Source organism: Acinonyx jubatus, chromosome X (genome assembly GCF_027475565.1).
Source record: "Acinonyx jubatus isolate Ajub_Pintada_27869175 chromosome X, VMU_Ajub_asm_v1.0, whole genome shotgun sequence".
NCBI lineage: Eukaryota > Metazoa > Chordata > Mammalia > Carnivora > Felidae > Acinonyx > Acinonyx jubatus.
The window spans coordinates 68,191,720-68,214,235 of NC_069389.1; the positions used below are offsets into that span (position 1 = coordinate 68,191,720).

The 22,516-nt window shown below is 36.4% G+C and overlaps 1 protein-coding gene and 1 pseudogene across 5 annotated transcripts in view; one reads left to right on the forward strand and one right to left on the reverse strand.

Annotated features, from left to right (window-relative positions):
* Nucleotides 1–22,516, forward strand: part of APOOL (apolipoprotein O like) — a 139,388-nt gene that overhangs the window by 29,625 nt on the left and 87,247 nt on the right. For 4 of the 5 annotated variants that reach the window (XM_053201423.1, XM_053201421.1, XM_015074452.3 and 1 more), the window contains exon 2: nucleotides 6,203–6,307. The exons of the other annotated variant lie outside the window; for it this stretch is intronic. In XM_053201423.1, coding sequence (XP_053057398.1) covers nucleotides 6,203–6,307 — 105 coding nt within the window. The remainder of the gene's footprint in view (nucleotides 1–6,202; nucleotides 6,308–22,516) is intronic. 5 annotated transcript variants of the gene reach the window in all.
* On the reverse strand, nucleotides 13,889–14,886 carry LOC113597485 (vacuolar protein sorting-associated protein 72 homolog; annotated as a pseudogene).

Below are 22,516 nucleotides of genomic sequence, written 5' to 3' on the forward strand. Positions count from 1 at the left end.
ATTAAAAATGGATTAACAACCTAAATGTAAGATCTGAAACTATAAAAATCCTAGAAGAGAACACAGGCTTTGACATCGGCTAGAGCAACTTCTTTCTAGGTTTGTCTCTTGAGGCAAGGGAAACAAAAGCAAAAATAAACTTTTGTGACTTCATCAAAATAAAAATCTTTTGCACAGTGAAGGAAACAGCAAAACTGAAAGGCAGCTTATGGAATAGAAGATATTTGCAAATGATATATTGGATAAAGAGTATCCAAAATACATAAAGAGCTCAACACCCTAAAAACAAAAAATCCAATTAAAATGGGCAGAAGACATTCATAGACATTTTTCCAAAGAAGACATACAGAGGGCCAAAGACACATAAAAGATGTTCATTATCACTGATGTTCAGAGAAACCTGAAGGAAAACTACAATGAGTTATCACCTCACACTTGTCAGAAGGGGTAAAATCCAAGACATAAGAAAGGTTAGTGAGGGTGTGGAGATAAAGGAACCCTCTTGCACTCTTTGTGGGAATTCAAACTGGTGCAGCCACTGTGCAAAATGGTATGGATGTTTTTCAGCTCATTAAAAATAGAAGTAACCCTATGATCCAGTAATTGTATTACTGGGTATTCACACAAAAAATACAAAAACACTAATTCAAGGGGTTACATGCACTTCTCTGTTTATTTGCAGCATTATTACAATACGCAAACTATGGAAGCAGCCCATGTCCATCAGTAGATGAATGGATAAAGAAAATATGTCTATATAGAAATGTATACATGTAAATGTGTATATATATGTTTATATACACATATATATACAATGTAAACATATATATATATATATATACACACACATACACACACAGTGGAATATTTTTCAGCCATGGAAAATAATGGAACCTTGCCATTTGCAAGAACATGAACAGAGCTAAAGTGTATAATGCTAAGCGAGATAAGTCAGTCAGAGAAAGAAAGACAAGTACCATTTGATGTTACTCATATGAGGAATTTAAGAAATAAAACAAATGAATGAAGGAAAAATAGACCCAGAAACAGACCATTAACTAAGAACAAACTGGTGGTTACCAGATGGGAGGTGGATGGGCAATGGGTGAACTTCACAGTAGTTATTAAAGAGTACATTTAAGAGGTGTCGGGGTGGCTCAGCCAAGTTAAGTATCTGACTTCAGCTCAAGTCATGATCTTGCAGTTTGTGAGTTCAAGCCCTGCATTGGGCTCTCTGACAGTGCAGAGCCCACTTCAGATCCTCTGTCTCCCTCTCCCTGTGTCCTTCCCTCACTTGTGCACTCTCTCTCAAAAATAAATAAACATTACAGAAAAGAGTACATTAAAAAAATCCCTCAATTTGTCATAAGTTTTTGAAGTTCATTTTTTAATTCTCATTCCAAATAGTATCCACATATTGGAATTTATTATTTTTAAGTTTCTCAAGTCTTTCACTCCATTTTGCTTTGTTTATTTATTGAGGAAATCAGGTTATGTCATTTGCCCTATAGAGTTTCTGAATTCTTGAAAATTTTTTAATGAATTCCTAGGGTGTCTGTTTCACTGTCTTTATCTTATGTATCAAGGTAGTATAGGGCAGCTAACTGATAATTCGTATTTAAATTGAGAGCTGGAAGATTTTGCTTTAACTTCATTAATCTTTATCCCCTACTAAAAATCTCAGTCCTTTCAAATACCAGCATACTCTAATTGTGTTATTCTACAAAACACACCTAGCAGTTTCATAATAAAATGACATCACTACTACCAACAATACGATTAGAAACATTATGAAACACATTACTAAGAAGTTTTAAATTTTTTGTTGTTTTTACATTTGTATTTTTTGCTGTTTTCTCTGTCCTTTGGGTATATTGCCCATTAGGAATGGACAATCAGGGGTGCCTGGGTGGCTCAGTTGGTTGGGTGGACAATTTCGGGTCAGGTCATGATCTCATGGCTCATGAGTTCGAGCCCCACGTAGGGCTCTATGCTGACCTCTTGGAGCCTGGAGCCTGCTTCGGATTCTGTGTCTCCCTGTCTCTCTGCCCCTCCCCTGCTCACATTCTTGTCTCTCTGTCCCAAAGGTAAATAAACATTAAAAAAAAAGGAATGAACAATTAATTGCATGGTTGTAGGTACACTATGAATTGTTCTTCTCTGTGCTCATTGCCTCTACATGGATTATTTCATTTTCCTTTTAATTTTTAAGGCTTACCTTTTTAACTTTACATTTTTAAATTGAAAAAATTTTATACTTTTCACAGGACTCTTTAGTAAAAAAAAGTCCTTTGCTACATGGTGATACATTTCTAAAGCAGAACTAATAATTAGGGACTGTTTTTATGTTAGACTATAATTAATGCTGTTTATTACAAAATAGCTAACACAATTTCTTATAGAAGAGAGCTTTAAATTTTAATTCTATTAGTAAAGAAGAGGAAACCCCTATGTTTATGTTCCAAGTGAAGTTGGATAAGGCACTATTTTACCATATTATTTCAGCTGTCATATTGTGACCTGGTTGGTGTCCCTTCTGTGATCCAATTGGTCTTATATTTTTTTCACATTTTTTGGTGATGGTGGTATTTAAAATAGTTCTCATGCATAGTGCACAAGTTTATCTTGTGTTTTTAAGTGCAAGAAATATGATATTCCTTATAGAGAAAATATGTGTGTTCAATATACTTTGTTTAAGAATGAGTTATAGTGCTGTTGGCCATAAGTTTAATGTTAATGAGTTAACAATGTGTATTAAATAAGGTGTTTTTATTTTTTTAAATCCTTTTTTAGAACTAAGGTGTTTTTAAATGGAAACACGTATATCAGGGCACCTGGGTGGCTCAGTCGGTTGAGTGTCCGACTTCAGCTCAGGTCATGATCTCACAGCTCATGAGTTCAAGCCCAGCATCAGGCTCTGTGCTGACAGCTTGGAGCCTGGAGCCTGCTTTGGATTCTGTGCCTCCCTCTCTCTCTGCCCCAACCCACTCGCATTCTGTCTCTGTCTCTCTCAGAAATAAATAAACATTAAACAAAATTTAAATGGAAACACGTATAAATCAAGGTTACATATTGGTCAGCTGATGAAAACATAACCAGAGGCTTATGAGAAATTAAGTGTTTATTTTCCCTAGGAGCAGTGTTTCAGTATTCCTTAAATAAATTTTCACAGCTACTTTGTGAATTGCAACTACTGCAAATAATGACAATCAACTATAGTTTGATTACAGAAGTGTTTGGAAGGTTTGTGTCTTATATGGGAGTTATCCTGATGCTCATCTTCAGTCTTGGTTTTTGTAAATCTCTTTTACAATAGAATTTTGTCCTAAAACCTGTTAACTTCTGGAGGAAGCCAGTTTTTATCTCTCATTAATTTTAAACCAGTCATTTATAATTTTGAATTGACAAATCATTATTTTGAAGTTACAAATAATTTTAATGCAAGGTCTTACCTTGTGAAAAGTACGATTGGCTTTGTTCAGTTTTAATGCTCTTTAACAGCTTTATTAGCTTGTATGTTTGCATACTACCCCCAAACTCTAATACTTTTTGAATATCTTGTTTAATTTTCTAAATCAGGAATTGACATTTTTTTTTTCTTTAAAGGATTAGTAAGTTTTTAGACTGTACAGAACATAAGGCCACATATCCTTCTTTGTTTTTTGTTTATTTTTATTTTCATAAACCTTTACATATTAATAAAAAAATTTAGTTCAGAGACCAGGCCAGATTTAGCCAAGAGCGGTAGTTTGCCAATTCCTATTCTAAATTTTTCACTGTGGTATGCAGTCAGCTCCCTCTCTTTGGGTAGGGATCCCTTCTTCATCAGTATAACCTGTTTTTGAAAAGCCTGAATATGCCAATGTGCTATTTTCTTTGGACCAAAATCTTGGCCTTTTTTGTTTAGAGACAACAAATATGCTATATTTTATTGTTATTATGTTTCTCAACCAGAGCCTGATAAACATCAAATACATGGAGGAAAAAAAATGAAGTGTAAGCACAGCCACTTAACATCTTCGTCCAGGGAGGAAAGATTGAGGAGCAAAAATTAATTGCCCATTTACCAAAGACAAATCAGTTTTACATTATACATATAATGTTTATGATTACCATAAAAAGAAAGGCATTCCCATGTTTTTCAGATATATAACCTGGGACATGAGCATAGTACTGTCCAGTAGGAATTTCTTCAATCATGGAATTACTGTGTATCTGTGCTGTAGAGTACACTGTTGAGCATGTGAAATGGGGCTAATATGACTAAGGAAATACATTTAACATTTTACTTACTTTCTTTTAATTTAAATAACCACAAGCAGCTAATAGTTACCATATTGTGCAGCATAACTCTAAGAGCTTAAGTAACTTGTCCAGATTTAGACAGTTCCACAACTGGAATTCAAAACCAGGCCTGTGTAACTCCTAAGCTCATGTTTTTTCCATTATACCACACTGCCTCATAAATAAAAGGTGGATTGACCCTACCCTACTGAGTAGAAAATGTAGTAAATGCAAATTTACGTAGGCATTTTTCAAGATATATTAACTTCTTAAGCCACTAGTTTAGTTAATCTAGACTCTGGAGCACTAGATCATAAATATCAAACAATATGAACATATTTTATAGTTTATATAAAATAGTTTTATGTTATTGTATTATGCAAAGTAAGATAAATACACTCTGAGAAGATTTGGGTATTGAAAAATATTTAGGTATTAACTTACTTCAAAAGTGGTGTTTTTTTTTTTTTTTGTATCTAAGGAATAAGGTCTAACCAGGTGTTTTAAAATAGTTTTTAAGTGTAAGAATTGACATTCTTTAATCACTTCAGATATATTAACAAGATTTCTCAGGTGCATGGAAGAGAGTATCATTGATTACATCAGCTTTAATATTTTTTTGCTGAAAAATGACACAGATATGATGTAGAAATCTTATTTCATTAGTGGATACCAAGTGTAAAAAATCAAAAGTAATGTCTTTTGGGAAGGCTGGCCTAGATAAATTATTCTGTGATGCTGGCATATGTACCAAAGGGAAGCTTGAAGGAAAAAAACAGTGAACAAATCTTTATCAGTTTTGAGTCTTCATTTTACCCTGTTTTTCTGGAGTCTCAATCTAAATCAGAGTTATGCCTGGCTCAAACAAGAAATTGCCTAACTAGTTTCAGTAGCTTCCCTTATTCTGCTCAGAAAATATTGAAAACTGTGTTAGAAATGAAGTTTAGACACTATCACTGTTATCAGAGAACATGTAAAATTCTTTGGCTAGTATTTGTTCCAGTTCTTGTACAATTACACTTGTGTGTAATCAAGAGACCTCTTTCCTCTGGATGTCCTTTGTCAGTTTCATCAAACCTCCTTTCCTATGTAAAACTTTAACAGTATTTGTTCCCTGGAAAGCTTTTCATTTGGCCTTGAACACATAATCTTTAGGAATTATTTTGGTACCTGAATGAACACTGGAGCACTTTGTTCTAAGAGCCAGTGATTTTCCTGCATTCTTATTTCAAATCAAGCTATATCTGAAACAGAGGTCACTTTTGGCTTTAGATTAAGCACGAGACAGAGAAAGAGCAATGTGTTGAGAAGTTAGGAAAAAGGATTTGTAATGGTAAGAAATAACTTTTATAAATAAGTTGTATTTCAAGATACAGCTTGAATCACCTAGTACTCCTTATCACCGTAGTCTTTTACTTTCTCCATAGAATTTATCATTTTGTAATATGTCATTTATTTATTGTGTTTATTGCCTGTTTGTGCTCCACTAGAATGTCAGCTCCATAAGAGCAAGAATCTTTGTTTTTTTTTTTTTTTACTGATAATATCCTAGGCATGGAGGGTGTGGTCTGATAGTATTTCCTGAGCATGGTCTGACACTTATTTGTAGACTGAATGAATACCATGATCTTTTCTACTTCATCACTCAGATTTTGTATTCACTTCTTAATAATTATTTTGTTGATATATTCTACATGAAGCACACAGTTAAAAAATTAATAAAAATAATATTTTACCATCTAGTATGGTAAGAGAATTTTAGGAGTTATATTCTAAAAATGTATGAAGCAATTTGGAGTGCTTGAGTTTTTACTACTTCAAATGAAACCCATTAGTGTTCTAGGATACCAAATTTATCAGGAAATGGAAGATGAGGAGCTTTTAAATTAAAAATATGTTTCTGATATATCTTTCTCAGATGGGAAAACTGATAACCATACCTGCAGGTCTGATGTGTGCATCTATAAGTGTACATGCAGCCAAAGAAGAAGAATTGAAAAAGCAGCTAGTAAAACCAGAGCAGGTAATTTGCCTACAAAAGTTTGTGAATTTTGTATAACATAAATATGCAAAAGCCATGAGTGGTTTTTTTTGAGTTATATCCATTCATCAAAAATATATCTTTAATGAAAATGTTAAGCACGTTTTAGAAGTTGAAAGAGGGGCACATAGGTGGCTTAGTCAGTTAAGCATCTGACTTTGGCTCAGGTCATGATTTCGCAGTTCATGAGTTCAAGCCCCACATCGGGCTCTGTCCTGACAGCTTGGAGTCTGGAGCCTGCTTCAGATTCTGTGTCTCCCTCTCTTTCTTCCCCTTGCCTGCTGACACTCTCTCTCTCTTTCTCTCTCAAAAATAAATATACATTAAAAAATATAAAAAGGAAGTTGAAAGAAATAGTTATAGGGTGTATCAAAATAAATACTGTATTTATTATATTTAAATCAAACATCTAGGAGGAGATTCAGATAGTGGAGGAGTAGGGTGACCCAGGCTTGCCTTGTCCCTTGAAAACAGCTAGATAAATATCAAATTATTCTGATCACCCAAGAAATAGATCGGAGGCCTGAGCGAACAAACTGCACAACTAGAGATAAGAAAAACTGCCACATTATGGAAGGTAGGAATTGCAGAGAGTTGATTTGGAGGATAAAAGAGCTGTGGGCATTGAGGAGGGGAGGGAGCCCTGATTATGACAGAGGAGTGAGAATGAGAGAGAATGTGAGGAGAGAGAGCGACAGAGAAAGAGTGAAAACACGCACAAATGATTGCATGACAAAAACCTCTTGCCAAAACCCACTGACTTGGAAAAGGAGAGAGGCTAAATACCATAAGTTTTTGTAAGCAATGGAGTGCAGAGTCTGAAGTTTTGGAGGTCTGTCCCATTGCCAATGTCCTCTGGTGGGCTTAGCAGTGCTCTGGTGGGGAAGGAGGGCAAAAAACCAGGAGCAGGAAGGGTGGCCTGAGGATCCCCAGGGTTGCACGAGGAGAAGCACTTCCCTTTCTTGTAGTGCATTTGGGAGAGGTGGCATGGCCTCTCCAGGGACAAAAGACATGGCAGGCACCATTGAGTGTCCCCGTTCACTAACATAGAAACAGGGATGCCAGGTGAGTGTGGCAAGCCTTTGTGTGGGCTTCTTGCTTCTCTTTCCTATAAACTCAGAGCCACTATGCAGTCATGTAACTGTTTTCTGGGACAAGCTGATGTCCTGCCACAGTGCAGTGAGACCCTCCCCCAGAGGATCTGCACAGGTCTGTGCCACTAGGATCTCTTGGATTTGGAGTTTTGAAAAACCAGCTGCATGCCTGAGATAAAACACAAGAGTGCTGTGCCAGCTTGCAGGCAGACAGCTCAGATGCAGGCAGGGTGAAGGCAGTGATCTGAGAGAAGCCTGGGATACAGGAGTGGTGATCATTTCCTCTTCTCTGAGGGCTTCCTCAGAGGTAAGGAAAAAGTGCAGGTAAATCTCTCCTAGGACAAGTCTGCCTGAGAATACGGGCCCCATCCCCATCCCCAGACAACCAGCACAAACCCCTTGTGTGTACCAAATCTAGTGATCATAAAGTGCTACAAAGCTTAAGCCCTAGGGGAAATAGGATCTAACTTCCTTTGCTTTTATTAATCTTTTTGTATGGGATACAGAATAATTTATTTTATTTATTTAAAAAAATTAATTTAATTTTATTATTTTACCTTTTTTGGATCTAGCTTCTTTTAACAAGCAGACCAAAACACACCTAGGACGTAGCTTCTTTTATAAAAAAATTTTTAACATTTTAATTTATTTTTGAGAGATGTAGACAGAGCATGAGTGGGGGAGGGGCAGAGAGAGAGGGAGGCATGGAACCCGAAGCATGCTCCAGGCTCTGAGCCGTCAGCACAGAGCCCAATGATGGGGCTCGAACACAAGAACCATGAGACCATGACCTGAGCTGAAGTCGGATGTTTAACCAACTGAGCCACTCAGGTGTCCCAATAATAGGCTTTTTTAACAATCATACAAAAAAGCAGTGATCCAGACAAAAATGACAAGATGGAGGAATTCACCCCAAGAGAAAGAACAGGAAGTCACAGCCAGGTATTTAATCAATATAGATACAAGTAAGATGTCTGAACCAAACTTTAAAACAATAATCATAAGGACACTAGCTGGGATTGAAAAAATAATAGAAGACACTAGTGAATTCCTTACTGCAGAGATAAAAGAACTAAAAACTACTGAGGCTGAAATAAAAAAATGATGTAACCAAGATGCAAAACCAAATATATGCAGACATTGAGGATGGATGAAGCAGAGGAACCAATCAGTGATATAGAAGATAAAATTATGGGAAGAAACTGAAGCCAAAATAAATAGGGAAAGAAAGGTATTGGATTACAAATATATATAGAACTCAATACCTCCTTAAAGCATAATAATATTTGTATCATAGGCATCTCAGAAGAAGAGAAAGAGAAAGGGGCAGAAGCTTTATTTGAGCAAATTTTGGCTGAAAACATCCCTAATCTGAGGAAGTAAATAGGCATCAAAATCCAAGATGCACAGAGAACTCTGATTAATTCAACAAAGCTGACTATAACCAAGATATACATAGTCAAATTCACAAAATACATAGATAAGGAAAGGAAAGAATCCTGAAAGTAGCAAGGGGAAAAAGTCCTTAACCTACAAAGAAAGACATCAGGTTCCCAACATATCTTTGTAGAGAAACTTGTCAGGCCAGAAGGGAGTAGTATGATATATTCAATGTGCTGAATGGGAAAAATATGCAGCCAAGAATACTTTATCCGGCAGGCTGTCATTCAGAATAGAAGCAGAGATAGAGTTTCCCAGACAAAACAAAAGGAGTTTGTGACCACTAAAAAAGTCCTATAAGAAATATTAAAGGGGCTCTTTTGGTGGGGGGGATAAACCAAAAGCAGCAACCACTACAAAAGAACAGAGAACATTGTCAGAAACACCAATTTCAGGTAACACAATGGCACTAAATTCATATCTATCAATAATTACTCTGAATATAAATGGACTAAACGCTCTTATCAAAACACATAGAGTATCAGAACAGATATAAAAAAAAAAAACGCAGGGGTGCTTGGGTGGCTTGGTAGGTTAAGCATTTGACTCTTGATTTCAGCTCAGGTCATGATCTCATGGTTTTGAGTTCGAGCCCTGTGTTTGGCTTTTTGATGATTCCAAATGAGACAAAGTCCCTGCTGAAAAGGAGATTTACAGGATAATATCCCTGATGAACATGGATGCAGCATTTCTCAACAAGATACTATCAGATTGAATCCCAACAGTATGTTAGAAGAATCATTCACCACGATCATCTGGGATTTATTCCTGGGCTACACAAACAGTGTGATATACTGTATTAATAAAATAAAGGGTAAGAACCATATGATTCAATAGATGCAGAAAAAGCATTTGACAAAATATAGCATCCATTCTTGATAAAAACCCTCAACCAAGTAGATATAGATTGAACCTAACTCATCATCATAAAAATTATATATGAAAGACCCACAGCTAATATCATCCCCAATGGGGAAAACAGAGCTTTTCCTCTAAGGTCAGGAACAAGACATGGATGTCCACTCATTATTATTTAATATAGTACTGGAACTCTTAGCCTCAGCAATCAGACAACAAAAAGAAATTACATCCAAATCAGCAAGGAAGAAGTCAAACTTTCACTGTTTGCAAATGATATGATACTCTATGTAGAAAACATGAAATACTCCAAAAAATTGCCATCACTAACACATGAATTTAGCAAAGTTGCAGGAAAAGAAATCAACATACAGAATTATGGTGCATTTCTATTTACCAATAATGAAGCAGCAGAAAAAGAAATGAAGGAATAACCCCATTGACAGTTGCAGTAAAAACAATAATAGACCTAGGAAAAAACATACTCAAAGTGGTAAAAGATCTGTACTCCGAAAACTATAGAATGGTTATGAAGGAAATTGAAGAGGACACATAGAAATGGCATACTTTCCATGCTCATGGATTAGAAGAATAAACATTGTTAAAATGTCTATAATAACCAAAACAACTTAAACATTTACTGCAACCCCTATCAAAATACACCGGAATTATTCTCAGAGCTAGAACAATCTTAAAATTTTCATGGAACCATAAAAGACTCTGAATAACCAAAGCAATCCTGAAAAAAAAGCAAAGCTGGAGACACCACAATTTCAGACATCAAGCTGAATTACAGAGCTGTAGTCATCAAGACAGTATGGTAGTGGCACAAAACTAGATATGTAGATCAATGGAACAGAATGGAAAACCCAGAAATGGACCCATATTTATATGGTCAACTAATCTTCGATAAAGCAGGAATGAATATCTGATGGAAAAGACAGTTTCTTCAACAAATGGTGTTGGGAAAACTGGGCATTGACACGCAGAGAATGACCACTTTCTTACACCATATACAAACATAAATTCTAAATGGATGAAAGACCTAAATGTGAGACAGGAAACCATCAAACTCCAATGAGATAACACAGGCAGCCACCTCTTTGACCTTGGCCAGAGTATCTTACTAGACATGTCAGTGGAGGAAAGGTAAACAAAAGTAGACATGAACTATTGGGATCTCATCAAGATAAAAAGCTTCTTCACAGTGAAGTAAACAATCAACAAAACTAAAAGGCAGCCCATGGAATGGGGGAAGATGTTTGCAAATGACTTATCAGGTAAAGGGTTAGTATGCAAAATCTATAAAGTACTTACCAACTCAACACCCAAAAAAACAATCCAGTGAAGAAATGTGCAAAAGACATGAATAGACACTTCTCCAAAGAAGACTTCCAGGTGGCTAACAGTCATATGAAAAGATCGTCATCATTCATCATCAGGGAAATACCTAGTCAAAACCACAATAAGATACCACCTCACACCTTTCACAATGGCTAAAATTGACAACACAGGAAACGAGATGTTGGCAAGATTGTGGCAAATGGGGAACCCTCTTATACTGTGGTAGGAATTCATATTGGTTCAGCCACAGTATGGAATTTCCTCCAAAAGTTAAAACTACCCTATGACCCAGAAATTGCATTACTAGGTATTTATCCAAAAGATACAAAAATACTAATTCATGGCAATATACACCCTGATTTTAATAACATTATCAACAATAGCCAAACTATTGAAAGAGCCTAAGTGTCCATCGACTGATGACTGGATAAAGAAATTGTATATATATGATGGAATACTACTTAGCCATCAAAAGGAATGAAATTTTGCTATTTGCAAGTATATGGATAGAGCTAGAATGTATTATGCTGAGCATTAATAAGTCCATCAGAGAAAGACAAATACCATATGATGTCACTCATGTGGAATTTAGGGAACAAAATAGATCAATATGTAGCATGGGGGGAAAAGGGAGGGAAACAAACCATTTGACTGTTAATGATAGAGAACCAACTGAGGGTTGATGGAGATAGGTGTGTGGGGTATGGGCTAAATGGGTGATGGGTATTAAGGAGGGCACTTTTTATGAAGAGCACTATGTGTTATATGTATGTTACAAATCACTAAATTGTACTCCTGCAACCAGTATTACACTGTATGTAAGTAACTAAGATTTAAATAAAAGTTGGAATAAAAATAAAGCATCTAAAATCCTAACTTCAATGGAAAAAAAGTTACTAATTTTTCTTAGTGAATAACAATGTACAGGGGCTTAGTAATTATAAGCAGTTTGATTTTTTTTCTCAACAAATTTATGTGAGCATACCTGATATTTGCAAACCTTTGTTTAAGAAATTCATTAAGACCTCAGTTTTGAAAGTGACCTTGGATATTTTCTAGTTTAGTCTTCTCTATGGTTCTGTAATCCCCTCTATGATAGGCACACAGAGTGGCCATTTATCTTTTACAATAATGAAACTCTGGATAAAAGAACCTAAGGCAGTCCATCCATTTTCTGGCAGCTCTCATTTTACCTAAGGTCTTTCCTTATGTCAAACACAAACCTGTCTCATAATAAGTTCTATCCATTTGCTTTGCTGCTCTTCCGTTGGTGCTATACAGAAAAAATTTCATCCCTCTTCCATAAAAAAACACTGCATATTTCAGTTATACTTTAACTAATTTTGCATACTGGATAAGTATATTATTAACTTTAATCCTCATATACCATAAATTGGAGTTCTTGTGTATAATGATCATTCTTTGCCAAAAATATGTAGTGTAGTGTTTTCTAACAGATGTATTTTGACAACTATAGAATAGAGTCAGATTCTGACTTCTCTTGTTCTAGGTAATATATTTCTATTTATACTATCTAAGAACACATTCATTTTTATATTTATATTTAAGTGTCCTTACAATCAACCTTGCTTATAATTTACCTTTAACCATGACATAGTGAAGTTGGAGTTCTCTAAAATTAATTCAACCTCTTTACATGGGCTACTGATAAGCTATGTCTTTTTCCAATCTGTACTTATGCATGTAGACTAGGAACAATTATGCCTGTTTAACTTAAATCTTACTGATCCAGTCTATCATATCTAATTGTGGTTATTGATTTCTCCTTGCCATTGTACTTTTTTTAGGGGGATCTTTCTCTTTTATTAGATTAAAAAACACAAAACTGTCGTAGACTATGGGTCTAGAGTTCTCTCTTGTCTAGCAAAAGAGCAGGACTCAGGATTGAAAGTGAGAGATGGCTAATGTCCGGGAAAAGACAAGAGCCCCGAATAAGGGTCCTTGTCCCGTTTTTATTAGAATCAGAAGGCTTACAAACATGGCGATGGACATGCACAAAGGGACAATGAATCTGTGAACATTAACTTGTGGACGTGAGGGAAAGGGGTTCTTGAAGATATTCATGGTTAGGGGTTTGGGTTAATACAAAACAAAATCCGGGCACCGGGCAGTTGGGAGGAAGGTTCTTTACAGCGGATATGAGGCAGCATCTCTGTTTATCTTAGCTAGCCTAGGGGATGAGACAGATAGGGGAAATAACATCAGGGTTAATAAGGCACCTTTTCTTTTGTTAACCGTCTCTGCTCTGGGATGCTTTGCCTGCAGTGCAGGGGTCCATAGTCTAATTACCAGTTTACCTAACCTGGCCCTATCCTCTTGTGAAAGCAGCTTTTCTGCTACAGTACTAAATAGGGGGTGCTTCCACCCTGAATATCTAATCTTGTTCATTTTATATACCTATATATTGGGCACCTTTGTGCCCGTTCCTATTTTAGGCCTTTGCCTCTCCCTCTCTATTCTGGGGGCTCTGTACCCAGTCTCTATTTTGGGGTGCCTTTGTACCGCCCTGTTCCTCGTGCCTTTGTGCCTCCCTATTCTCAGGTTGCCTTTGCGCCCTCCTATTCTTGGGGTGCCAATCTGGTGTACCCAAACTTGTGTGTGAACATGTTATGACTTTGTATTTCTTTATGCCTTGTTAACCCATTGGTGTAAGTCCGGGGGATTCCTAAGCTTATCCCCCACATAAAACCAGGAGAACTTTGGGAAAAGCTCAGAGATGACAAAGGGGAGAAGCAGGGAGAGGAGGGGGAACGTTAAAAGCCCCAAGTCAGGGCAGGAAAGAAGTTTCTAAGGACTAAACATCTCTTTATTTGACTATAATTTTCTGGTGGTAGGCTTGCGTCCCAGAGCCAGCCAGGGGGCTTGGGATCTGGTGGGCCAGGGCCCAGTACTGAGGCAGTGGGTAGCAGCCTCTGGGCAGTGCTCTACTACTTGATGATCTTGAAGGCTCAAGCAGTGGCACAGCTGATGTCTGTGACATGGTCCCGGTACAGGGTTAGGTCATGGGTCACAGGGCAGACCTCCGGAACAGGGACCTTTGGGAGCTACCCTAGAGGACATCATTCCTTGAATGTATTATCACTAAAAGTGGTGAAGGTATGGGAGCAGCAAGCAGGAGGCATGATGGGTTCAGGACTGTCATGGGTAGTCAGTGCAGAAGCAATGGGAGCAGTATCCAGTCCTTCCACGTTCACATTCTCTTCTTTAGGACCTGGCTCCCCAACAAGTGGCACTGTCACCAAATGATAGGTGTTTATGGGCCTAGGGCACTTCCACTTCTTCTGTACTTGCTTTTTGTCAGCCTCGAGCTGTACATATGTCTCCAGTGAACATAAGTTGAACTCCTCTGATCTTGTTCTCCCCTGTACCCAAAGGAATGTCTGTAATGTATGCTCACCTGTAGACTGATGCATGGAATTCTGTCAGAGCCATGTTCCTCTAGTTCTAGTGGCAGTAGTGCCTTGTCTTCTCAGGCCTTCTGAGAGCTACCAGCTGGAGTGCTGACATTTCGAGTCCTCAGGCTCTTGAGAGGCTCCTTATTGCTTTGGTAACTATTCAGAGCTTCCTTCTTGGCTCTTCTGCTTCTCTATCCCTGAATGGTTCATCCCCTTCATTGATGTCAGAGTCCTAGTCCACCTAATCCTCTGTGTTTGACTGGTGCCCTTGATACTCATCATCTCCTAATTCCTCTGTGAAACCCCCATAAGTCGTCTGATAGAACTCCTCTTCCTCTCTTGTCTCTACAATCCCAGAAAGCTGGTTCCCTGCCGTCTTCCTGGGGACCTGGCCCTTAGCCAAACTCATACTGCCTACTGAGACTGTGCTACTAACAGCAACCCCTCACCCAGTGCCCTGTTCACCATTGTACTTTTTATCTTTTCTAGTCTTAAGTCACCTCAGATTTATCTACATTCTTAGAGAAATATATGTAAGTTTGAATCTGAATTCTGACTCCACCACTGACTAGTTGGATGACATTGGAGAGAATTCTTAATGGTGGCATAAATATATGAATGTACCATTATCAAACTACAGTTTACATAATTTTTTGGAAACTTAGCATATTTCCAGTTATAATGCTAGTATAATCAGTACTTTGATAAAATACCTTGTACACAAATCTTTATGTTCATCTATCAATATTTACTTAAAATAAATTTCTAGAAATGGAATTGTGGGCCAGAAAGCATAAAAAATATCAATATAGTGAGGTGCCTGGGTGGCTCAGTAGGTTAAGTGTCTGATTCTGGCTCAGATCATGATCTCATGGCTTGTGAGTTTGAGCCCCTCATCAGGCTCTGTGCTGTCAGCTCAGAGCCTGGAGCCTGTTTCAGATTCTCTGTCTCCCTCTCTCTCTACCCCTCCCCAACTTGTGCTCTGTCTCTTTCTCTCAAAAATGAATAAATGTTAAAAGAAATTAAAAAAAATATATCAATACAGTGCCAAATCAAAATGCATAAAGGTAGTACTCATTTAACCAAAAATATTTCCTGAATTCCTCTTGTATGTGTGTGAGGCACTGTTATAAGAGGCACTGTTATAAGCACTGGGTAATGTTTTATTAATTTTCATTAGCAGTCTGGGATAGATCCACTTCCCTACATACTTGTTAACTATTAGTGTTCTTTCTCTTTTTTATTAATCTTAGAGAGATGATGATTTTTTTTTAGCTTACTTTGACACTCATCTTGGAAAGCTGAAAATCTAGGTAGGAGGGTAAGTAGCATTTGTCCCAAATAGTTGAATTTACATATTACTTAATTTTCAAGTAACTTTGTGCTCTTTATTATAGAATACACAGAATTCCTTGGTATTTATTGTATTTCACAATACATTTAAAATAGAATTTAATTGAATTACTTATCTAAGTTGGTTGCCAGCTAGGTACTAGAAAATATTCCCAAAGATGGTATCCAGTATTTGAAGAACTTAGAATTATGAAGGAATGAAAATGTGATTTGCATGCAATATTTCCAGGTAAAGTGAGTTTTGCCTCTTTTTAAATTTATTTACAATAAAGCCTCTACTAAACCAAAACATGATTGAGGTGTTCTGGTTAATTGAATCTTCTGGTAAATTTGTGGTTAACTTGAAAATCCTTTTATAGTTCAATTCTTGTTGGTTAAACATCTTTTTAAAAAGTTTCAGTATACTCCTGTCTTATTAAGTACCATCTGGTGAATATAATTAAATTTGTCTATTAGGAAACTGCAGAGCCAGGGGGTAATCATTTCTTTAAACCATGAAATTTGCATTATTCAGATCTGTAAAATGATGCAACTGTGCTGTGTGTATACAATCAGCCATAGATATCATTGCATGTTACTTTTTTAAATATTTCTGTGATATGAGTTTGACTTATTGTCATTGGCTTGTTTTTACCAAAAAAAGAACAGAGAAGAAATATTGATTTGAGGGTTCTAGTTACTTTGGTTCAATTTAATTTAAATATGGTTTTTTTGTGGCTTTATAGCTTACTTAATCTAATTAGAATTTCTGAGAGTACAAACAAGTTGTATTTATACAGTAAGTCCCATTTAAGCCCTATAGTAATCTATAGTAAGGCTTCTAATCTATAGTAAGAATGTTCTTCCTTCAGTGGAAACAGAATTCTCACAGTAGAGTTGAAATCTTTTTTCTCAACTTTATATCTGACAAATAGGAATTATATGTATGTATGTGTACATATATATGTATATACACATATATGTATATATATTATATGTATGTATACATATATATGTGTATATATGTATACATGGTATAAAACTTGATGTTTTGACATGTATATATTATGAAATGATTATCACAATGAAGCTGATTAACAGATCTGTCACCTCAAATACTTAACATTTTCTTTTGTGTATGTTTGGAAAGGAAAACACTTAAGATCTACCCTCTTAACAAATTTCAAGTATACAATATGAATTTCAAGTATACAATACAATATAGTTAACTATAGTCACCATACACTAACTGTATTTCTAGAACTTATTCTTTAATAACTGAAACTTTACTCTTTGGCCACCTCCACATTTCCTCCTCCACCCACCTCTGGTGACCACTGTTCTGCTCTGTGCTTCTGAGACTTTGTATTTGTTTGCTTGTTTGCATTTCAGTTCTAAGTGAGATTGATCTTGCTTTAGTTGGATTATTGGCATTTGTAATTTTTTTAATTCAAGTATAATTAACATACAGTATTATAGTTTTAGGTTTACAATATAGTGATTGAACAATTGTATACATTTCTCTGTACTTATCAAGATAAGTGTATGCTTAATTCCCTTTACCTATTTCACCCATTACCCACCCTCGTTAATTTCCCTGGCAACTACCAGTTTCTTCTCTGTATTTAAGAGTCTGGGTTACTTTTTTTGTTTTGTTTTTAATTTAAATTTTAGTTAATGTACAGTACAATATTGGTGTATTGGTTTCAGAAGTAGAATTCAGTGATTGATCACTTACATACAAAACCCAGGGCTCATCACAAGTGCTCTCCTTAATACCCATCACCCATCTAGTCCATCTCCCACTCACCTCCTGCCATCAACCCTCAGTTTATTCTCTATCCTTAATAAGCTTTTTTGGTTTGTTTCCCTCTTTCTCACCCTTTTCCCTAAATGTTCGTCTGTTTTGTTTCTTAAATTCCACATATCAGTGAAATCATATGGTATTTGTCTTTCTCTGATTGACTTATTTCACTTAGCATAATACATTCTAGATCCATCCATGACATTGCAAATGGCAAGAGTTCATTCTTTTTGATGGCTGAGCAATATTCCATTCCTTATATATATACCACATCTGATTTATGCATTCACCAGTGAATGGACATTTGGGCTTTCTCCATAGTATGGCTATTGTTGATAATGCTGCCAATAAACATTGGGGTGCATGTACCTCTTCATATCTGTATTTTGTATCCTTTGGGTAAATACCTAATAATGCCATTGCTGGATCATAGGGAAGTTCTGTTGTTAGGTTTTTGAGGACACTCCATACTGTTATTTTGTTCTAGTACCATACCATTTTGATCACCACAGCTTTGCAATATAGTTTCACATCCAGAATCGTGATGCCTCCAGCTTTTCTTTTTCAAGATTGCTTTGACTATTTATTTGCAGTCTTTTGTGGTTCCATATCAATTTTTGGATTGTTTCTTCTAGTTCTTTGAAAATGCTGATGGTATTGTGATAGGGTTTGCATTAAACGTGTAGATTGCTTTGGCTAGTATAGACATTTTAACAACGTTTTTTCTTTAAAATAGGAGCATGGAATTTTTTCCAATTTCTTTCTGTCTTCTTCAGTTTCTTTCATAAGTTTTATGAGTACAGATGTTTTACCTCTTTGGATAGGTTTATTCCTAGGTCTGTTAATTGATTTTGGTACAATTGTAAATGGAAACATTCCTTTTTCTTCTGCTTTATTACTGGTGTACAGAATTGCCACAGGTTTCTGTATGTTGATATTATATCCCATGTCTTTGCTGAATTCATGCATTCTAGCAATTTTTTTGGCAGAGTTTTTCAGGTTTTCTACATACAGTATAATGTCATCTGCAAGTAGTGGAAGTTTGACATGTTTCTTACTGATTTGGATGCTTTTTCTTTCTTTTTTTTTTAATTCCTGAGGCTAAGCCTTCCTGTACTATGTAAATAGTAATGGTGAGAGTAGACATCCCTTTCTTGTTCCTGACTGTAGAGGCAATCCTATGTTTTTCCCAATGACAATAATATTAGTTGTGGGTCTGTAGTATATGACTTTTATGATGCCGAGTTATGTTCCATCTACACCTACTTGGTTGAGGGTTTTTATCAAGAATGGATGCTGTATTTTGTCAAATGCTTTTTCTGCACCTATTGAGAGGATCATATGGTTCTTACCCTTCTTTTTATTAATGTAGTGTATTATGTTGTTTGATTTGCAAAAACTGAAACTGCCCTGCAGCCCAGATATAAATCCCATTTGATTGTGGTGAATATAAATTTTTTTAATGTACTATTGGATTCAATTTACTGGAATCTTGTTGAGAATTTTTGCATTCATGTTCATCAGGGATATTGGCCTTTAATTCTCGTTTTTAGTGAGGTCTTTGTCTCATTTTGGAATCAAGGTAATGCTGACTTGATAGAATGACTTTGGACTTTTCCTTCCATTTCTATTTTTGGAACACTTTGAGAAGAATACGTTTTAACTCTTCTTTTAATATCTGGTAGAATTCCCCTCAAAGCCATCTGGCCCTGGGCTTTTGTTTGTTGTGAGATTTTTGATTACTGACTCAGTTTCTTTGCTACTTATGTTTTTGTTCAGGTTTTCTATTTCTTGTTTCAATTTTGGTAGTTTGTATGTTTCTAGGAATTTGTCCATTTCTTACAGATTGCCTGGATTCCCTTACAATTTTTCATAATACTGTCTTTTAATTGTTTGCATTTCTGTTGGCTGTGATAACTCCTATTTCATTTGTAATTTTATTTATTTGGGTCCTTTCTCTTTTCTTTTTGATAAGTTTGTCTAGGGGTTTATCAATTTTATTAATTCTTTCAGAGAACCACCTCTTAGTTTTGATGGTTTGTTGTAGGTTTTTTTTTATTTGTTTCTGTACTGTTTACTTGTGCTCTCTAATCTTTATTATTTACCTTCTTGTGATGGCTTTAGGCTTTATTTGCTTATCTTTTTCTAGCTCGTTTAGGTATAAGTTTAGGTTGTGAATTTGAATGTTATTTTCTTGATGTAGGCCTATATTGTTATATACTTCCCTCTTATGACCACATTTGCTGCATCCCGAAGGTTCCAGTGGGTTATATTTTCATTCTCATTTGTCTCTAAGTTTTTTTTATATCGTCTTTGATTTCCTGGTTAACCCATTCATTCTTTACAAGAATTTCTTTTATCTCCATGTATGTATGGTCTTTTCTACATTTTTTCTTGTGGTTGACTTCAAGTGTCATAGCATTGTGGTCTGAAAACATACATGATATTATTTCAATCTTTTTCTACTTGTTGAAGGCTGATTTGTGACCCAGTATATGATCTATTCTGGAGACTGTCACATGTGCACTTGAAGAGAATGTGTGTTCTACTGCTTTAGGATGAAATGTTCTGATTGTATATGTTAAATCCATCTAGTCCAGTGTGTCATTCGAAGCCATGGTTTCCTTGTTGGTTTTCTGCCTAGATGAGCTGTCCATTGCTCTAAGTGGGGTGTTGAAATCCACTACTATGATTGTGTTATTATCAATGAGTTTCTTTATGTTTGTTATTTTTTTAATGTTTATTTACTGTGAGAGAGAGAGCGTGAGGGAGGGGCAGAGAGAGAGGGAGAGAGATTATTCCAAGTAGGCTCCTCGCTGTCAGTGCAGAGCCCAATGTGGGGCTTGATCTCATGAACTGTGAGATCATGCCCTGAGCCGAAATCAAGAGTTGGATGCTTAACTGACTGAGCCACCCAGGTGTCCCAGTTTATGTTTGTTATTAATATATATATATATATATATATATATATATATATATATATGGGTGCTTTCAAGTTTGGGGCAGAAATATTTATGATTGTTTGATCTTCCTGTTGTATAATTCCCTTTATTGTGACATAGTTCCATTATTTATCTCTTGTTATAGTCTTTGGTTTAAAATGTAGTTTTAAGTGTGGCTAGTTTGGCTATATTTTGATGTTTGTTAGCATGAGAGATGGTTTTTCATCCTATCACTTTTAATCTGTAAGTCTGTTTAGGTCTAAAATGAGTCTCTTACAGACAGCATATACATGGGGTTTTTTTTTAAATCCATTTTGATATCCTATATCTTTTGATTGGAGCATTTAGTTCATTTAGATTCAGAGTGATTATGGATAGATATGAATATAATGCTATTGTACTATTTGAGAAGTGGTTGGGGGGCGCCTGGGTGGCTCAGTCGGTTAAGTGCCAGACTTCTGCTCAGGTCATGATCTCACGGTTTGTGGGTTCGAGCCCCACGTCAGGCTCTGTGCTGACAGCTCAGAGCCTGGAGCCTGCTTCAGATTCTGTGTCTCCCTCTCTCTTTGCCCCTCCCCTGCTTGTGCTCTATCTCTCTCTCAAAAAAATAAACATTAAAAAAAAAGAGAAGTGGTTGGTTCTGGAAATTTTCTCTGTTCCTTTCTAGTCTTTGTTATTTTTGGTCTTTCTTTACCACTCAAAAGATTTCTTTCAGTATTTCCTGTAGGGCTGGTATAGTGGTCATGAATTCTTTTAGTTTTTGTTTGTCTGGGTAACTCTTTATGTCTCCTTCTATTCTGAATGACAACCTTTCTGGTTATATTATTCTTGGCTGCATATTTTTCCCCTTCAGCACAATATATATATTATGCCACTGCCTTCTGGCCTGCCAGGTTTCTGTGGGGAGATCTGCTGCTAACCTGATGTGTCTTTCCTTGTAGGTTAGGGATTTCTTTTCCCTTGCTGCTTTCATGATTCTTTCCTTATCTCTGTATTTTACAAATTTTACCTACAGTGTGTCTTGGTGTTGGCCAGCTTTTATTTTGATGGGAGTTCTTGTGCCTCCTGGATTCAGAGTTATGTTTCTTTCCCCTGATTAGGAAAGTTTTCAGGTATAATTTGGTCAAATAAACTTTCTGCCCTTTTTTCTCTCTCTTCTTCTTGTGGGACTCTTATAATGTGAACGTTATTATGCTTTATGGAGTCACTGATTTTCTTAAGTCTATTCATGATCCAATATTTTTCTTCCCCTCTTTTCAGCTTCATTTTTTCCATAATTTCATTCTCTGTGTCACTTATTCCTCCCTGTACTTCTTCCATCCTTGTTGTCATTACTCTCAGTTGGTTTTGCATCTCAGTGACAGCATTTTTTATTTTGGCCTGGCTAGTTTTTAGGTCTGTCATCTTTTAGGTAATGGTCTCTATTGCTATGCTTTTTTCAGGACCAGCCAGTATTCTTATGTTGTTTTAAATTCTGGTTTAGGCATATTACTTATATCTATTTTGATTACGACCAGGACCTCAAACTCTTCTTGTTCTTTCTTTTGGGATGAATTCCTCTGTCTTGGAATTTTGTCTAAGACTCTGTTTTTTGTGTGTTAGGAAAGTGTTTCTGGTCCTATTTCCATTAGAACTGAACTTTGCAGCACTCTGTGGTCAGTGTACCTGTTGTGTGTGGGGGTTTTGTGCTGGTCTTCTGGAAGAGATACCTGCTACTGCTCTGGCTCTCAATCACACTTTCCCCAGTAAAAAGGCACCTGCACAGCACAGTGGTGTGGAGCTTGTTTTAAGAGGCTCAAACCTCCTCTGTGTGCTCTGTGCTGCTTGATGAAGTCTGTCCATGCTGATGGGAAGTTTGAAAAATGGCGTCAGCCTGCCCTCTTACCTGGATAAGGGAGTTCATGTCTGCCACTGTGCAGGAATCCCTCACAGAAGAGTGAACAGTCTCATCTTGTGTCCCA